We start from the raw sequence: 14,707 nt of genomic DNA on the forward strand, positions 1-14,707 counted from the left end.
TCAGAGAGATAGAGATTGCATAAAAAAATACACAAATGAACTTTTGAAATTAGTACTGGTGTTGCAGCAGTGATGATGATGATGATGATGATGATGGGAATGGTATCAGTAGCTGAAAAAGCTGGAGTCTGGCAGGTCTACCTCAGCAGGCTGTCTACATTAACAACCCAGAGGAACCTATGAGACAAGAGAGCTCAGGGACTCATAGATCTGTGTTCAGCACCTTTAATGACAATAAGATTAAAGTGAGTGGCAGACAGAGAAGAGAGGAAAGGAATCCCAATCATTCAGGTCTAAAGCTTGCTCTTCAAAGTAGAGAGGGGCAGGGCGCTGGTATGACCTACTGGATAGATTGAGCAGCCCCAACACTAGTCTTGAGCTGGCGGCCACTCACACCCTTGTTCCAGCTCAAATCACTGAACTGCCATGGATAAAGGTATTAAAAACTCCAACAATAACAAAAGAAAAACAACAGCAGAGAGGGTGTGTGCCTCCTGGACCCTGACTGGTGGATGATTCCAAGTAAGATGAGCCTGATAACTGAAAGCTCGACCTCCCACGTTACTTTTAGAGCCACCAGATGACACTATCCGCCTCAACCAACTATTGCCAAAATACCCTTATGCATGCTCAGACACAGTTTTCCATAATGTTTTCCTCACATGGTGCCAAAAAATGAAGAGATATTTTAAGTTTAAGAGGCAAGAAGAAACAGGCACATGCGACCAGGTGTGTATGATGTGTAAGATACTTTCACTGTGCTGTAGTCACCAAGACAGCTATAAAAGAAAAATTCAAGAGAAAAGCGCATGTATAAAACTTGTTTGTTACCTGTTTTATGAATAGAAAAAAAAGAACTTCTACACTAAAAAAACACGACATATAGTTAAGAAATCTGTTTTCCTAAATAACTGAAAGTAATTTTGTACTGACTTTTTACAGACAGGTGTTTTTCCAAGGGTTACATAAAAACAGAAAGTCGTCCAATTCCAAATTAGTAACTCAGACAGCTGGTAGACACATTCACGCCGTCAGGCTCAAAGAAGAGGAATTCTGAGAAGTTGTTAAATTACTCCTCTTGTTATTTAGCCTCAGAACAATAAAAATGATAACTTTTATTCAAAAGCATCTTTCTGGACACTCAAGGTCACTTTACAGTTAGTTCTAAGAATGTTAAGGAGACAGTCACAAATAAAACCAACATACACACAAAGGTTACATCAACTTGAAATGGATCACACGGAATGGAGAAAGCAACTTGAAACTGAAGGATTTTGATTTGACCGAGACGTAAGAGAGTCTATCTTCCTGATGTGAGGTGGGAGTGAGTTCCAGTTGGGGAGCAGAGTCACTGAAAGCTCTGCTTTTCATGGTGCTAGGACAGGCGGAGCAATATGGAGAAGATCAAACAGATATAGGGCGGGGCAAGGTTATGGATGGCCCAAAATGTGTACAGAAGTATTTTGGAGGTGATTCTGAATTTCACTGGGAGCCAATGAAGCTGCTGAAGGACAAGAGCAATACGATGAATGGAGGGGGTTCTGGTGATGATGTGGGTTGCAGAGTTCTGGATCAGATGGAGCTTTTAGAGTTATTTATGGGGGACACCGAAAAGGAGGGAGATACAATAGTCAATATGTGAGGTGATGACGCTGTGGACCAGAATAGCTGTAGAGTTAAGGATGAGAAAAGGGCGGAGACAATTTATGTAATGTAGATGGAAATATGAAGACTGGGTTGAGTTATTGATATGAGAGTGGAAAGAAAGTGAGCTGTCCAGGACGACACCCAGACTCTTCACTTAAGGGGAGGGGGACACTGTGGAGCTGTCGGCTCCACAGGGCCCCCCTGATAAACTGTTAGCTGTTGATAAGGTGGATTTGGTGCCAACCATAGACTGTAAAAAAAAAAAAATGGACGTCATCTCGCTCGGCTCAAAGTGAGCTCACCACAAAAAACTGCTCCCCCTGGTGGCTGGCTGCAGTATAGGTCAAAAAATCTGACTCTCCAGTCATTCCAGATGGGCTGTGGTCAAACTTTAAAAAAATCAATACACCTCGTTGAAATATTTCTCACGTCTGATTGTTGTGGTGATTTGAAGATATGATTTGACTGCCTTGTATTCAAGTCCTCTTTTTTCGGAAAAAGTTTCATTTTTAAGTAGTTATAAGAGGTTAAAAACAAAGTTTTAGGTCATATTTAACGATGATTATTATTTTCATTATTATTTTTGTCACCCAGCTCCACTCAAATTCTCCCAAAATCCCTCTCAGTCTCTACTGTGCAAACTCTGGCTGCACAACTGCTGCCAATGGCTGTGCCTGTGACAGGAGAATTTTAGCTCCAAAACCGTACAATAGTAAATAACAGGACCACGCCGTCCACTCTGTATTCAGTCAATGGTGCCAACCAGAGGGAGTTGTGTTTTATCTTACCCTACCCTTTCATACACCCAATTACAGAATAATAAAGCATCACAAACCACCTTTATTCAGTAAGCTACTGGTCTAATAAAAAGTGACAAAAAGGCAAATTTCATCTGACTCTTGAACAAAACCTCATTTTAAGATGTAAAAAGAAGTGTTCAGAGGCAGAAAAAAACTGTGAAAATTAGATATAATACAATCAAGTATGTTCAAATTAGTGTATAATCACAAGGATATAAAAGCCATTTATTTTTGTAAACTAAGAATGAGCCTTTTATATCACCTTAGAGAGCAGATCCTCTTTCACAGAATAGCATTCATGTGTGATTTTGTATTAGGTCAGTGGCTGCCAAAATACACTGGTTGGAAGAAGATGTAGAAAAAGAAGAAACTGTAGGATTGGTGTAAAAGACTTTTTCATTCTAAAAGGTTTAGTGGTGAAAACAGGAGCTTCTTGTCAGCAAATGCGGCTGTAGCTTCATCATGGGAAGATTTTCAATTTAGAATCTAATTACTATTTTTTGTGTAATACTTCCATTTCTACACACCCTACCGTAAAAATGTTGTTAGTAGTAAGAAAATGTATGGATGACATTTGCTGAGGTGATGCCAAGAAACATCAAGACAGTCATAAAAGATGGTGAAGTAAGACCAGATCTGCTGATTGCACCTCAGGGAGAAGACAGTGGTTACATGACACCAATAACTTCTCATATGAGACACACAGCTTCTCTGTTTGGGTAGCAGGAACCAGATTTATTACCCGCAGGAATGTGTACAGAAGGATATTTCAGTAAAGAAATGCAGATGAAGACCCTTTTACACTAAAAAGAGTGAGATCATTTCTTATTTCACTCCCATCCACAGTTTGTAAAAGTGTTGGCTTTCATTCTGAATTCAGAGATACTCCGTTAATGGTGAAAAGAGAGCTGTAAAAGTCCACGTCTAACACCAAAAATGGTTTGCAGATCATCTATTTTTACAACTACAGCTTAGATTTGAGTTAAATCCATGAGTGGCGTTTAACAGTGCGCCCCATTGGCAGCAAAAACACAATAAAACGGATCAACATTGTTCCTGAACTCTAATGAAAAAAGAAAAATCTACTTTTACCACCTTCAGCGGCGTAAGAGAGAAAAGGATCTTGCTCTTCCAGGCTCATGGGTGCGATTGATAGAGTTCACATAGTCAAAGTACAGAAAATGTGGAATGTCAAAGCTGCTACAAGTTTTGTTAAAAACAAGAAATAAAGAGCACAAGCACATGAAGAAGAAAAAATCATCACATCCATAAAGCCCTATTCGTGAGCCACAATGTCCATCACACTGTTTGTGTTTACTCAGTGTTAATCGATGAATCTGTCCCTTTGTCCTGTCGTCATCTCCGGCCTCCTCCACCTTTAAGTAACGTGTAACTGATCAGCCTACTGCTGTATTTATTGCTTGTCTACGCTATGAAGCAAGTGTGCCCCACTAAACAGTTTATTTTTACCAAAAAGTAAAAATCATAACACTTTATCAGGCGAACAGTCAATGCGGGAAGGAAAAACACAACCATTTGAACGTTTAAATACATTTAGACATATAAATTCAAATGTACTCAAAATGTTGCTGTTTGTTTAATTTTAAGTACTACTCCTCACACACCAGCCAAAAAATGTCACAGTCAAAGACATTCATGGACTGAATCACACAAGAAACATGTTCTTCAGTCTGAAAATGAGAGTGTGTCTGTGTATGGGTGTGCGTGTGTTACACATCACACAGCCGTGTGTCTTGAATTTTCATTCTCATTCCTTGGTGATGGGGGAAACTTCCTGCTGAACTGGCTGAAGCTGGCAGCCCTACACCTCACTCTTGAACCTCCACCGTCTCCAGTCTGCGTTGCACCCGGGGGGAGCGTGCTGTAACGCCCTGGGAGGGGGGCAGCTTGGCTCGGTTGGACTACCTGACCGCCTGGGTGTTTGGTGGCCTCCTTAGTGAAGAGGCTCTGGATGAGCTGGAACTTTTCCTTCTCTTCCTTCAAGAAAAGGTCTACCAGGAGCTTCTTCTCTCGTTTCAGCTGCTCCACGATGGTTTTGGGAACGTCTGGAATCACCCAGGCAACAACAAGGCTGAGGGACATGACCAGATTCTGCAGTGGGGGGTGGATGGACAAAAAAGCACATGTAAGTAAAACAATTAAGCATCTGATGTTATTTGAGTATGCAATGTATAATTTTTCACGAAGAAATATCTGAAACTCAATTTGGAATACTGTATGGTGACAGAAACTAACACAATCCCATCAACTTCAGGTCTTTCTACTGCAGTTCACATGATGATAAAAAAAAAAAAATAAATAACAACCAGAAAAGCACTCAGAGAGCCAAACCTCCACCAAGCATATTGTGATTGTCACCCAACACTTTAGTCCTACATTAATGTTATACTTCCTTTCAGCAGACTGTCTGCTTCAATTTGGTGTTAGCCACAGGTTTATGCGATAATTTGTTTCCTGACAGTGTTGAAAATTATGATGACCCAGTACATATTTCATATTCCAGATCTTAGTATCCAGAATATTGTCAGGATCTGGATTGTACTAAACAATGTACAAAACAATCCGACCATTTATCATGGAGTTATATACACATATGGTGAAAACAGCCCTATCTCACAATGATAAAGAATTCTCTAAAAAATCCTGGATCCAGACGGTGACCTAGATCACCTCCAAAATTTAATCACTTCTTCTTTATTCCATTTTGAAGATTTCCTGAAAATTTCATCAAGATCCGTGTGTAAATTTTTGAGTTATATTGTTCACAGACAAACAAACTCTCCCAAAAACACAACCTCCTTGGTGTAGGTAATAATGATAAAAAATAAAAATGTTTATCCACCTGTAAAGAAAAAGAAACTCTGAATTTACTGTAGTCTTTTTGTCTTTTATATGAAATCATACCTGAAAGAGAATGACAAAAGCCAGCCTGGCAGCCAGGACACACCAGTACTGTTTGGAGAATGTGTAGGCGTCCTGAGACCAAGGGGGCTCCCTGTAGTCTTTATACCTGAGAGAAAACCAAAAAGAATACAATGTGGATGCTTCAACTGGGAGAAATTAAACCCTTGTTTGTCATTAGTATGAGCAGAAGCATGGCTCAACATAGAAACAAAGAAGGACATCACCTAGATAAAACAAACTTTAGATCTTCCTGGTGAGGCACTGCCCACATGATTTGATCAAACCATGATGGAGATGGAGAACGGCTACAGAAAGTAGGACTCCTCTGTTTCCATCCTGTGAAACCAAAGCTGATCTATCTTCACCTGGCTGAAACATGGCCCCAGTGAAAACATACTGCTCTCTTCACCCAGCCCGGGACTCCACTCAAAGTGCCATAAACTTTATTAGGATTCCTTTCCTTTGTTTTCATTGTAGTAAACACTCTTTATTGTGCTGGCAAAACAAACAGCAGAAAACTGGAACCACATGTTGAGCTAACGGAAGGTGGCTTCAAGCAGACAAGCAGAGTAACGGAAAGATACAGGAAAAAAAGAGGGCAGAGGAACAAGATGGTAGATAAAAAGTGAGAACGGGGAACAGACGTAGACATGTGTGATCAGTGACCAGAGGGCTGATGTAAACGTGGAAAACAAAGGAAGAAGATGTCTCCTGTTTTGACAGCCTGTCAGATTTATCGCAGCAATGTAAACATTGATTTCACTGAATCAGTTTGGACTGATGTCATCTGGGCTGACAAACAAACTCAGATAAATAAGAAATAAGAACAATGCGAAGTCTGATTGTGGTCACTGTTTTGAGGCAAAGAAAGATGTGACAAAACCTAAAGTGTATGATGTCAATGTAATTTCAGGTCATCAAAATCACATATAAAATCAGTGAATATCTTTTCTGATTCTGTTCCAAAATGCGCGTGCATCTGTATGATGACGTAGGTTGTAGAGGGGTCTATGACATTTTCAGGTCTGGTCAGCTGGCTACAGAAGAGTGGTGGACAGACTCTCAAGGCGCTTCCCTTTGCTGCCCGTGCTACGATGAAAGACTCAAGGTGTTTCACTGAAAAGGGCGACCCTGTTAACTGGGGATTTTCATCAGTGAGTTTCTTGCATAAGCCATTAGTATACACTCACCGGTCACTTTATTAGGTACACCTGTCCAACTGCTCGCTAACACAAATTTCTAATCAGCCAATCACAAGGCAGCAACTCAATACATTTAGGCATGTAGACATCAAAAAGAGCATCAGAATGGGATTTTCACACACAACCATCTCTAGGGTTTACAGAGAATGGTCCAATAAAGAGAAAATATCCAGTGAGCGGCAGTTCTGTGGGCCAAAATGCCTTGTTGATGCCAGAGGTCAGAGGAGAATGAACAGACTGGTTGGAGCTGATAGAAAGACAACAGTAACTCAAATAACCACTGGTTACAACCGAGGTCTGCAGAAGAGCATCTCTGAACGCACAACACGTCCAACCTTGAAAAACATCATACCAGGTGTCACTCCTGTCAGCCAACTCCTTGTCCAAAATTGGACAATAGAAGATTGGAAAAATGTTGCCTGGTCCTATGAGTCGATTTCTGCTCCACATTCTGATGGTAGGGTCAGAATTTGGCGTCAACAACATGGAAGCATGGATCCATCCTGCCTTGTATCAACAGTTCAGGTAGCTGGTGGTGGTGTAATGGTGTGGGCGATATTTTCTTGGCTCACTTTGGGCCCCTTAGTACCAACTGAGCATGGTTTAAAGTCCACAGCCTACCTGAATATTGTTGCTGACCATGTCCATCCCTTTATGAGCACAGTGTACCCATCTTCTGATGGCTACTTCCAGCAGGATAACTCGCCATGTCATAGAGCTGGAATCATCTCAGACTGGTTTCTTGAACATCATCTTCAGCATTTTAGACTCCATTAGGTGATCAGTGCAATGTCAGGCTACACAGTCATTGTTTGGCGTTTAACAGAATAATGAATCAAAAGATTAATACTAGCTGTGTGAGGGTTTTCTTCAGTAGGACAAAGCTGTAATCACATTTTGCTTGACAAGTACGAGTCATCCATGGAAAGCACTTCAGAGGCTGTTTAAATGCAAACGAGTGTTAAGGAGAAAAACATTAAGTCTTGGATGTAATTTCCTTTCAAAGTCTAAAAAAGATCAAAACAATAATCATTAGAAAAGAGAGTTTACATCAGTCCATATAATCTGGGACAACATCTGGTTTAAGCATCTGTAGCCACACAGGGCGTCAACTGATGGTGTACATGTGTGAAGTAATCAACGTTCAAAACAAAGATCAATTGGTTTACTGTTTCTTTATGGTATTAGAGGGTCTCACACTCTTGAATTTATGAATAATCTGTGTTTTACTTTTTGGATGCTTTCGGTCATTCTCACATGGAGATGAAAAGATCACAGCAGGTTTCCGTGACTGTTGTTGTCTCAGTGAAGCAGCATGCTGGGCAGACATTATCGTGGGCCTGTGAGTGCTTAAAACCTGCTGCATATAATAGCAACCATCAATAACAATAAACAAAAAAACTGTGTCGTTTTCATGCTTTTTCTTGTTTACTTTGTTTAAACTGCCAGCTACAATTCCCTTTACACATGAATCATGAGATAAAAACACTAAACTATGCACACACTGGCATATCTATGACCTGATGTCAAAACATGCAGCCAAGTTGACCTGCTTTGTACTGAAATGAGCATATCAGGGCAGAGACTAAACACAAACATCTAGTGGAGACTTTTATAAGCCTCTGGAAATGTGGCGTAAAATTTAAAACCACATCAGAGTTGAGATTCCCAACACCCTTACAAATTAAAGTGAAAGTGAATCTTCCTACGAACTCACCCAAAACACAGTCTATGTTACTATGCAGACTCTACACTGTATGAAGTATGGCCATAGTCTCAGTGGCATCACTGATCAGTTGCTGAAGGGACCAAGAAGCTGAATGTTTGTTCCGCCCAGAGCTGTTCTGAGTCAACCCAAAAATCAGAACATGGACAGGAGACAGGGTCTCTGAAGACTACCACATATAGAGGCCCATAGGTGCAATTGAGCAGTTTTATTCCTATAAAAATCTGTTTTTGATTAGTAAAGAGCGATTATCATCACAATTCAAAAAAACAAAGGCATTAAATCAATTCTCAAGGAAATGATCATTATTATTATTATTTTTTAATTTTATTTTATCAAAAAAAAAATAATATTTTTTATTGTATTTATTTTTTTTAATTTAATTTAATTTTTTTATGTTTTTTTTTTGGGGGGGGGGGGGGGGGTCAATCATCCATTTAGATGTATTTGCATTTTAACTAATGTATGATTAAACTCCCTGAAACCCCTTTTTTCACCAAACACACACCATACAGTCTGTACACATAAGGAAATTACACTCTAGTATGACACCAGTTTTTTTTTTAAGTCAAGACACTTATTCCCATGTGCACAAGACACGACTGAAAAAAAAATATGATTTTTTAGGACTTGGGTTTCTCATCGGTGTGAAGCAGTGAAACTTTAGCCTTCCGTGGCCTGATACTCAAGAGCTATTCTTACTCAGGGTTCTTCTTACTCTCTGTTCAGAGGTGCACTGAACAGAGAGCAGGCCACTATCTGACCATCTATCAACCCTTGGAGATGGGGAGGAGTGCAGAAAAGGACAAGGTTGACTGGTTGGCTTTTTGTCATGGTCTTTGGGGTTAATTTTCATGACAGCTATGTTAAATGACCCAGCCTTAGCCTGTGGGATGCACAGTACAACATATAGCATGCTTTTCAAGTCCAGACTTTGGGGGACAGACAGTCCATCTCATTGTTAATCTTGAGAACATCTTTAAGCAAAAATGTATCCTCCCAAACTACTGGATGTTCAGAAAAGATGGAAGAGATAAAGATTAATGGACAAAGATCTTCGTTATGTAGAGCCTTAGCTATAGATAGAGCCGTCTTTCAGTGTTTTAAGCCTTAGGACATCAAATAGATGTCAGACCGAGTCACTGAGAAAAAAAATCACTCTTATCTTACAGCATGAGACATAAATATAAGAAAAGTTAATTATTTCATGACAAGCCGATGAGACAACGAATGCACTATAATCTGAACTAAACTGAACATTAACAAACACAAAACACAGTACATACTGGTGTTATATTTTTACTGAAGCTGTGGGTGAATGTCTTTCTCCTAATGGGAATGTCAAAGAGCAGTGCCAAGGTGAGGCCAATCGGTTTACGGTTCTAGAGCAAAGAATGATACGTATGAACATGTCAGTAAGACCCCAATGTTTTCTCATCAGGGGACAAACCTGCTGTTTATTTTTGCTCTTAAAACTGTAGTGCTTGTATAACCCAAGGGTCATGGTCAGGAGTTGAATCAGCAACTGCACGTGGTCCATGTACTGTAGCCTCTGAACATGGACCATGTGCTCAACTTCCAAGCTTAACCTGCACCCCTTACACGAGGAACTTGAAAAAGTAAACTGGTTATTAAGGAATGGACAGAACAACAGCCATCCAGTGAGGGGCCACGTGTTTTACAGCTTCCCTGTTGAGAGGCCTCAATACAGATGTTACAGCTTGCTTTCTTGGGTCAAAGGGGATTTTTCCATACTGGTGTAATATGTTCTCTTCTCCTGGCCTCTGTTATCACTTTGGCAGCATTGTTTTGGATGACCTGAAGTTAACAAATTGACCATTTGGGAGGTCCAGCAAAGAGGGGGCTACGGTATACTAATCTGCTGGAGCTTGGGAGATAAACCAGGTTTTTGGAGTTGTATTGGGATATAATAAAACACCTCCATTTGGACATTTCTTCAGCTGGTAGAAGGCTGCCTGTGAAGCAGCTGTGATGTGATGATGGGGGTTTAAATTTGCATCATTAATGACAGATAGGTTGCTGACATGACCACTGTGCTGAAGAGGAAATGAAGACGGAATGAGTTAAAGCTTTTTTTTTTTTTTTTTTTAAAGGGTGCAACCAGTATAATCTGTTTTGACTTTGTTGAAGTTGTAGTAATTCTGGGACATCAATTGGCTGGTTTCATCATAATTCAATTCAAATTGAATCATATGTATATCATATGTAATCATATATATATATATATATATATATATATATATATATATATATACACATACATATATACAACCTAGGAAAATTAGCAGCCCCTTTGTGGAAGCTAATAAGGATTCAAACAAAGAATAAAGACAGTGATTGTGTATAATTGGCACAGAGATGGCAGAGGTTGAGGTAATTCTAAACTCCTCACTCTTGTTTTTGTCGGAACATGACGATGCTACACAAGCGTTTCTTTAACACAGTTGAGCGCCAGACTGTTTCTTGGCAAGGAGTAGGGGCCTAATGAACTTCTATGTGGTTGCTTGGAAATAGAACAACAAAAATTTTGAAGGGTTTCTTTCAGGATTGCTTCCACCACCAAAATACATTACTAAAGTTTTACACATTGATATAAATTCAGTTTTTTCCTTATCCTTTGTGGGTCAGTAATATTGAATATTGTGTATACTTTACTGTTCAAACTGAAACCGTCGAGCCTGCTACTGCCAAGTCTTGCAGCAGGTCTTTTTCAGCCTTACTGGTTTTTGTTCTGCCTCCTCAAGAATCTGGAGGCAACAGTTGACAGCTTCTATCAGGCAGTTTAATCACTTTTTGTTAAAGGTGTAAACTGTGTTTCCAACTGTATCTTTGGGAACATTCAGTGCCTTTGGTGTTACTTTGTATCCATTTTCTTGTTTTTGTGCGGCAGTGACCCCTTAGCCATATTTCTATCATGCAGTCAAAAGATACCATGAGAAAAACCCAATTTCATGTGTTTGATTTAAGCTACTAATGTAGCCTTTGACTGAAGACTGCAATAATCATTAAAATGGCATTTTGTGTTGACGTTTGAGAAGCTACTTGCAGATATCAGCTATGTTGCTATTTGAGTTGTTGATTTGTTAACTACAAAAGGCTGAAATTGAAATTGGGAGTTATAGGATTTAGGGTGTAACAGTAACTGAGGGATAACAGTAACTTATATAACATTGATACTTAAGCTCATTGCTCTGCATCCTGCACACTTTTTTTTAGAGCCACATCTTTACAAGAGTGAGTGATGTTGTTCATGGCTTCACCATGAAGGGCTCACCCCAATCAACACATCGTGAAAACTTCTCACAGACTCTTTAAGACCTGACGTGAAAACATATTTCACCTGCACTTTGAACAGAGCAAAATGTCAATCATCAGGCAACCCATAACAAGACCCGCTTCCCATGGAGCTTAAAATGAAAACAGAGAAAGAATGTGGGAAATTACTATTACACTGGAAACTGTCTTGTAAACACAGGAGTCAAACGTCAGATTAATCACAAAATGACAATCAAAGGGTTTAATTTGGAGACTGACATCTAAACATACAGGCTGTCAGGAAAAAAATCCTCTGATGTTGAAATAAATTAAACGGGCTGATTGAGCTGTCTCGCTAAGTACTTGACGAACAGTATGGAAAAGATGAAGACTGGGGAAATGTGTGTTATTGCGTTGTGTGTGCATGTGTGTGTGTGCATGTGTGTGAGCTAGCAGGCTCTTATGGTGTCTGATTCCTTCTCCTTATACAGTCATGAAGGAAGAATGCTGCCTGGAGTTAACTCCTCTCTTCCTTTCTCTTTTCTTTGATCTATTCATCTTTGTCTCACTCATTCACCAATAATTTACTGTTTCCTTTTTTATGTGTGTCAGCTTCAATGTGAAGAAAACTTTTCAACAAGTTCTTCTGTCCTGTCAAGGTTTGGTCCATTTCACTTTGCATAGCAGGATCTAATATAAAAGAAATCAAAGAGCCTTTCCTTCCTTTTTTTGGTGTGTGTGTGTGTATGTGTGTATTTTCACTCCATCTTTGGTTATAATAGTCGGCAGCAACTGGAGCATCTAACTTAATATTCTTTCATAAGACCACTCAACAAGATTATGGTGAGTATGTGAAAGACTTGAGAATGTGCATGTGCTTACATGTGTGTGTGTGTGTGTGTGTGTGTGTGTGTGTGTGTGTGTGTGTGTGTGTGTGTGTGTTCCTGAAAGTTCCTGCTGCCAACACTGCGTGTCCTGGGAACCAGTAATAAATTTACAGAATAACAAGGGTCAGACCATTCCCATCCTTAAAATACACACACAAACACACATCGGCCCTCAATCACAAACCAAAGTTGCTGTCAGGTGAGACTGTGTTTGGAAGGCAGATCTGACACAAATTAATATTTGAAACTGTGCAGAACATGTGCTTTTATGTCTTTGCAGCTGCTTTTTGTAGTCATGCCATGTAAGTAAACTGTGTATTAATAAACTAGTTTAGATGATTAAACTTGATGAGGTGCCACTGATAACTGGAATTGATCCAAATCTCTACACAAAGTTGCATACCTTGCCCCCATTTCTCGTCATCTCTTCCTCTTTGCAGGTTCTTAAGTCACAAAAGTTTTCCTTCTTATCTCTTCTCCTACGGCACAAAAGCAGTGTGAGGAACAGTATTCTTCACTACAGGTACATGAGGTGAGGAGATCAAGGGGAGATGCAAAAAGTCTAGTAATCGATCATGGATGGTGTGACCTCTGAAGTCCAAGCTAAATTCAAAGGTGTCATTCTTCTGCGTATTGTTTCTAACAAGCTGTTGTGGACACACATCTGGTCTGTGACAAATGCTAATCAAGTGCAATTACTCCGCCTTATTTTCTTTACTGTTTTATTTTTCTGTGATGATTTTCTATTGATTCTATTGTTTTCTTACAGCCCTGGTTTTACATTTGCACTTACTGCAGCACAGAACAACCACACAGAATACAAAACAGCTTTGTCTCTACATACACCAGGAGGAAACACAATGTCGGAAATTATATTATAATCCTTCACATTACTTCTTGGCCCTCACTTGACCTTGCAGTGATAAGACTGTAGCAACAGCCAGCTTCCTGTCAGCTCAGAGGAACAAGTGCAGTTGTGACGACTAACAGTCCAAAAATGTGTCCAGAAAGAGATAGTGATTCACAACATATGAGGATGAGTAATTATAGGAGTTTAAGGTTTTTTTTTCCAGATCCTGGTTTATTATCTTTGGTTTATCTGCTCCTCTTGTGTAGTCATTCCCTGTTTCCTGTCGCTATACAAGCTGCCAACGTATAATGAGGTTTGAGCCCCACAATGCCAGTACATGTCAGATCTCAGAGAAAGAGTTTTCCCTTTGAAATCTTTTCTTTACCCCTTTGTCCTGCCTCTACTGGATGTCTGAGGTCAGCCAAACAACAGTCGTTGCTGGTGGGGGTTTATATTTTCTCATTAATAACTCAGCATGGGCAGGGGCCTGAAGTACATTCAAAGCAGAATCCTTTATGAGAATTAGTTTCTGATCTAATACGACTAGTTTCCACAAAATATGACCAAAAAATCTCCTGCTTACAAACAGTTAATGGGAAATCTGAGTTAATGCTGTACTTCAAGGAGCTTTTCATTGGTGTCTTGTAGACATTCTGCAGCGGGGCAACTACTTCAAACTGTTCTGTGTTTGTGTTGCTGAGCCATTCAGCAAAAGATAGACTGGATCAGCTTATTTTATAAAACAAGCATGTCAGCGTACTTTTAGAAGAACATTTAGGAGTCAGAATTTCTCATAACACCTGATGTTTTTCAGATGGGTTATTTTTTTTATTTGAACCTTAAGTTTTAAATTAAGAGCTGTAGGCATCACATGATAAGAGCAATGAGATTTGGGTACAAAATTGATATTAATGTTTGTTACCTTTTTTGGCACACTATAGTTAAGTTTGCTTTCTGCTGCAACTGTGATGAGAAATAGCATCACTGCATTTTTAAAGATGCTATGAGAAGGATCTGTTTTAACTCCCTCGCCACCTTGAGAGTCCCCACACACTGACGCAAGTTACTTTAAGTGAGGCATGTGTTTTGAAATTAAGTGGAGATCGGAATGAAACAGATTTTCTTTGTTCAAGACAACTTTTTACTGGATACGGCGTGTTGAGGCAAGGTATTTATCAGTACAGTTACGTAGTGCTACGGTTTCAAGCACGGTGCTCTGATGCATCTGTAGGCTAACGTGAAGTAAACACTGTCAGTTTGTAAGTAGTTTAGCAGCCATTTATATTTAGCCCTGCTGGCAGTCCGGTGCTCTAAGATATGTCCATAATGGATAACATTAGTAAATCCTGGTTATGTCCTGCCAGTCAGCCACCAAGCAGAGCTAACGTAACCTC

The 14,707-nt window shown here is 39.7% G+C and overlaps 1 protein-coding gene across 1 annotated transcript in view; it reads right to left on the reverse strand.

The window, feature by feature from the left end:
* ano2b (anoctamin 2b) overlaps window positions 1-14,707 on the reverse strand; it is a 78,335-nt gene continuing 63,628 nt past the window's right edge. Inside the window, exons 23-24 of the mRNA XM_074697765.1 lie at window positions 5,373-5,478; window positions 1-4,559 (exon numbers count right to left, since the gene is read on the reverse strand). Coding sequence (XP_074553866.1) covers window positions 4,185-4,559; window positions 5,373-5,478 — 481 coding nt within the window. The 3' untranslated portion in view covers window positions 1-4,184. The remainder of the gene's footprint in view (window positions 4,560-5,372; window positions 5,479-14,707) is intronic.

This window comes from Halichoeres trimaculatus, unplaced genomic scaffold, assembly GCF_033239565.1.
Source record: "Halichoeres trimaculatus isolate MK-OKI-2021-1 unplaced genomic scaffold, fHalTri1.1 fHalTri1_scaffold_21, whole genome shotgun sequence".
Taxonomy (NCBI): domain Eukaryota; kingdom Metazoa; phylum Chordata; class Actinopteri; order Labriformes; family Labridae; genus Halichoeres; species Halichoeres trimaculatus.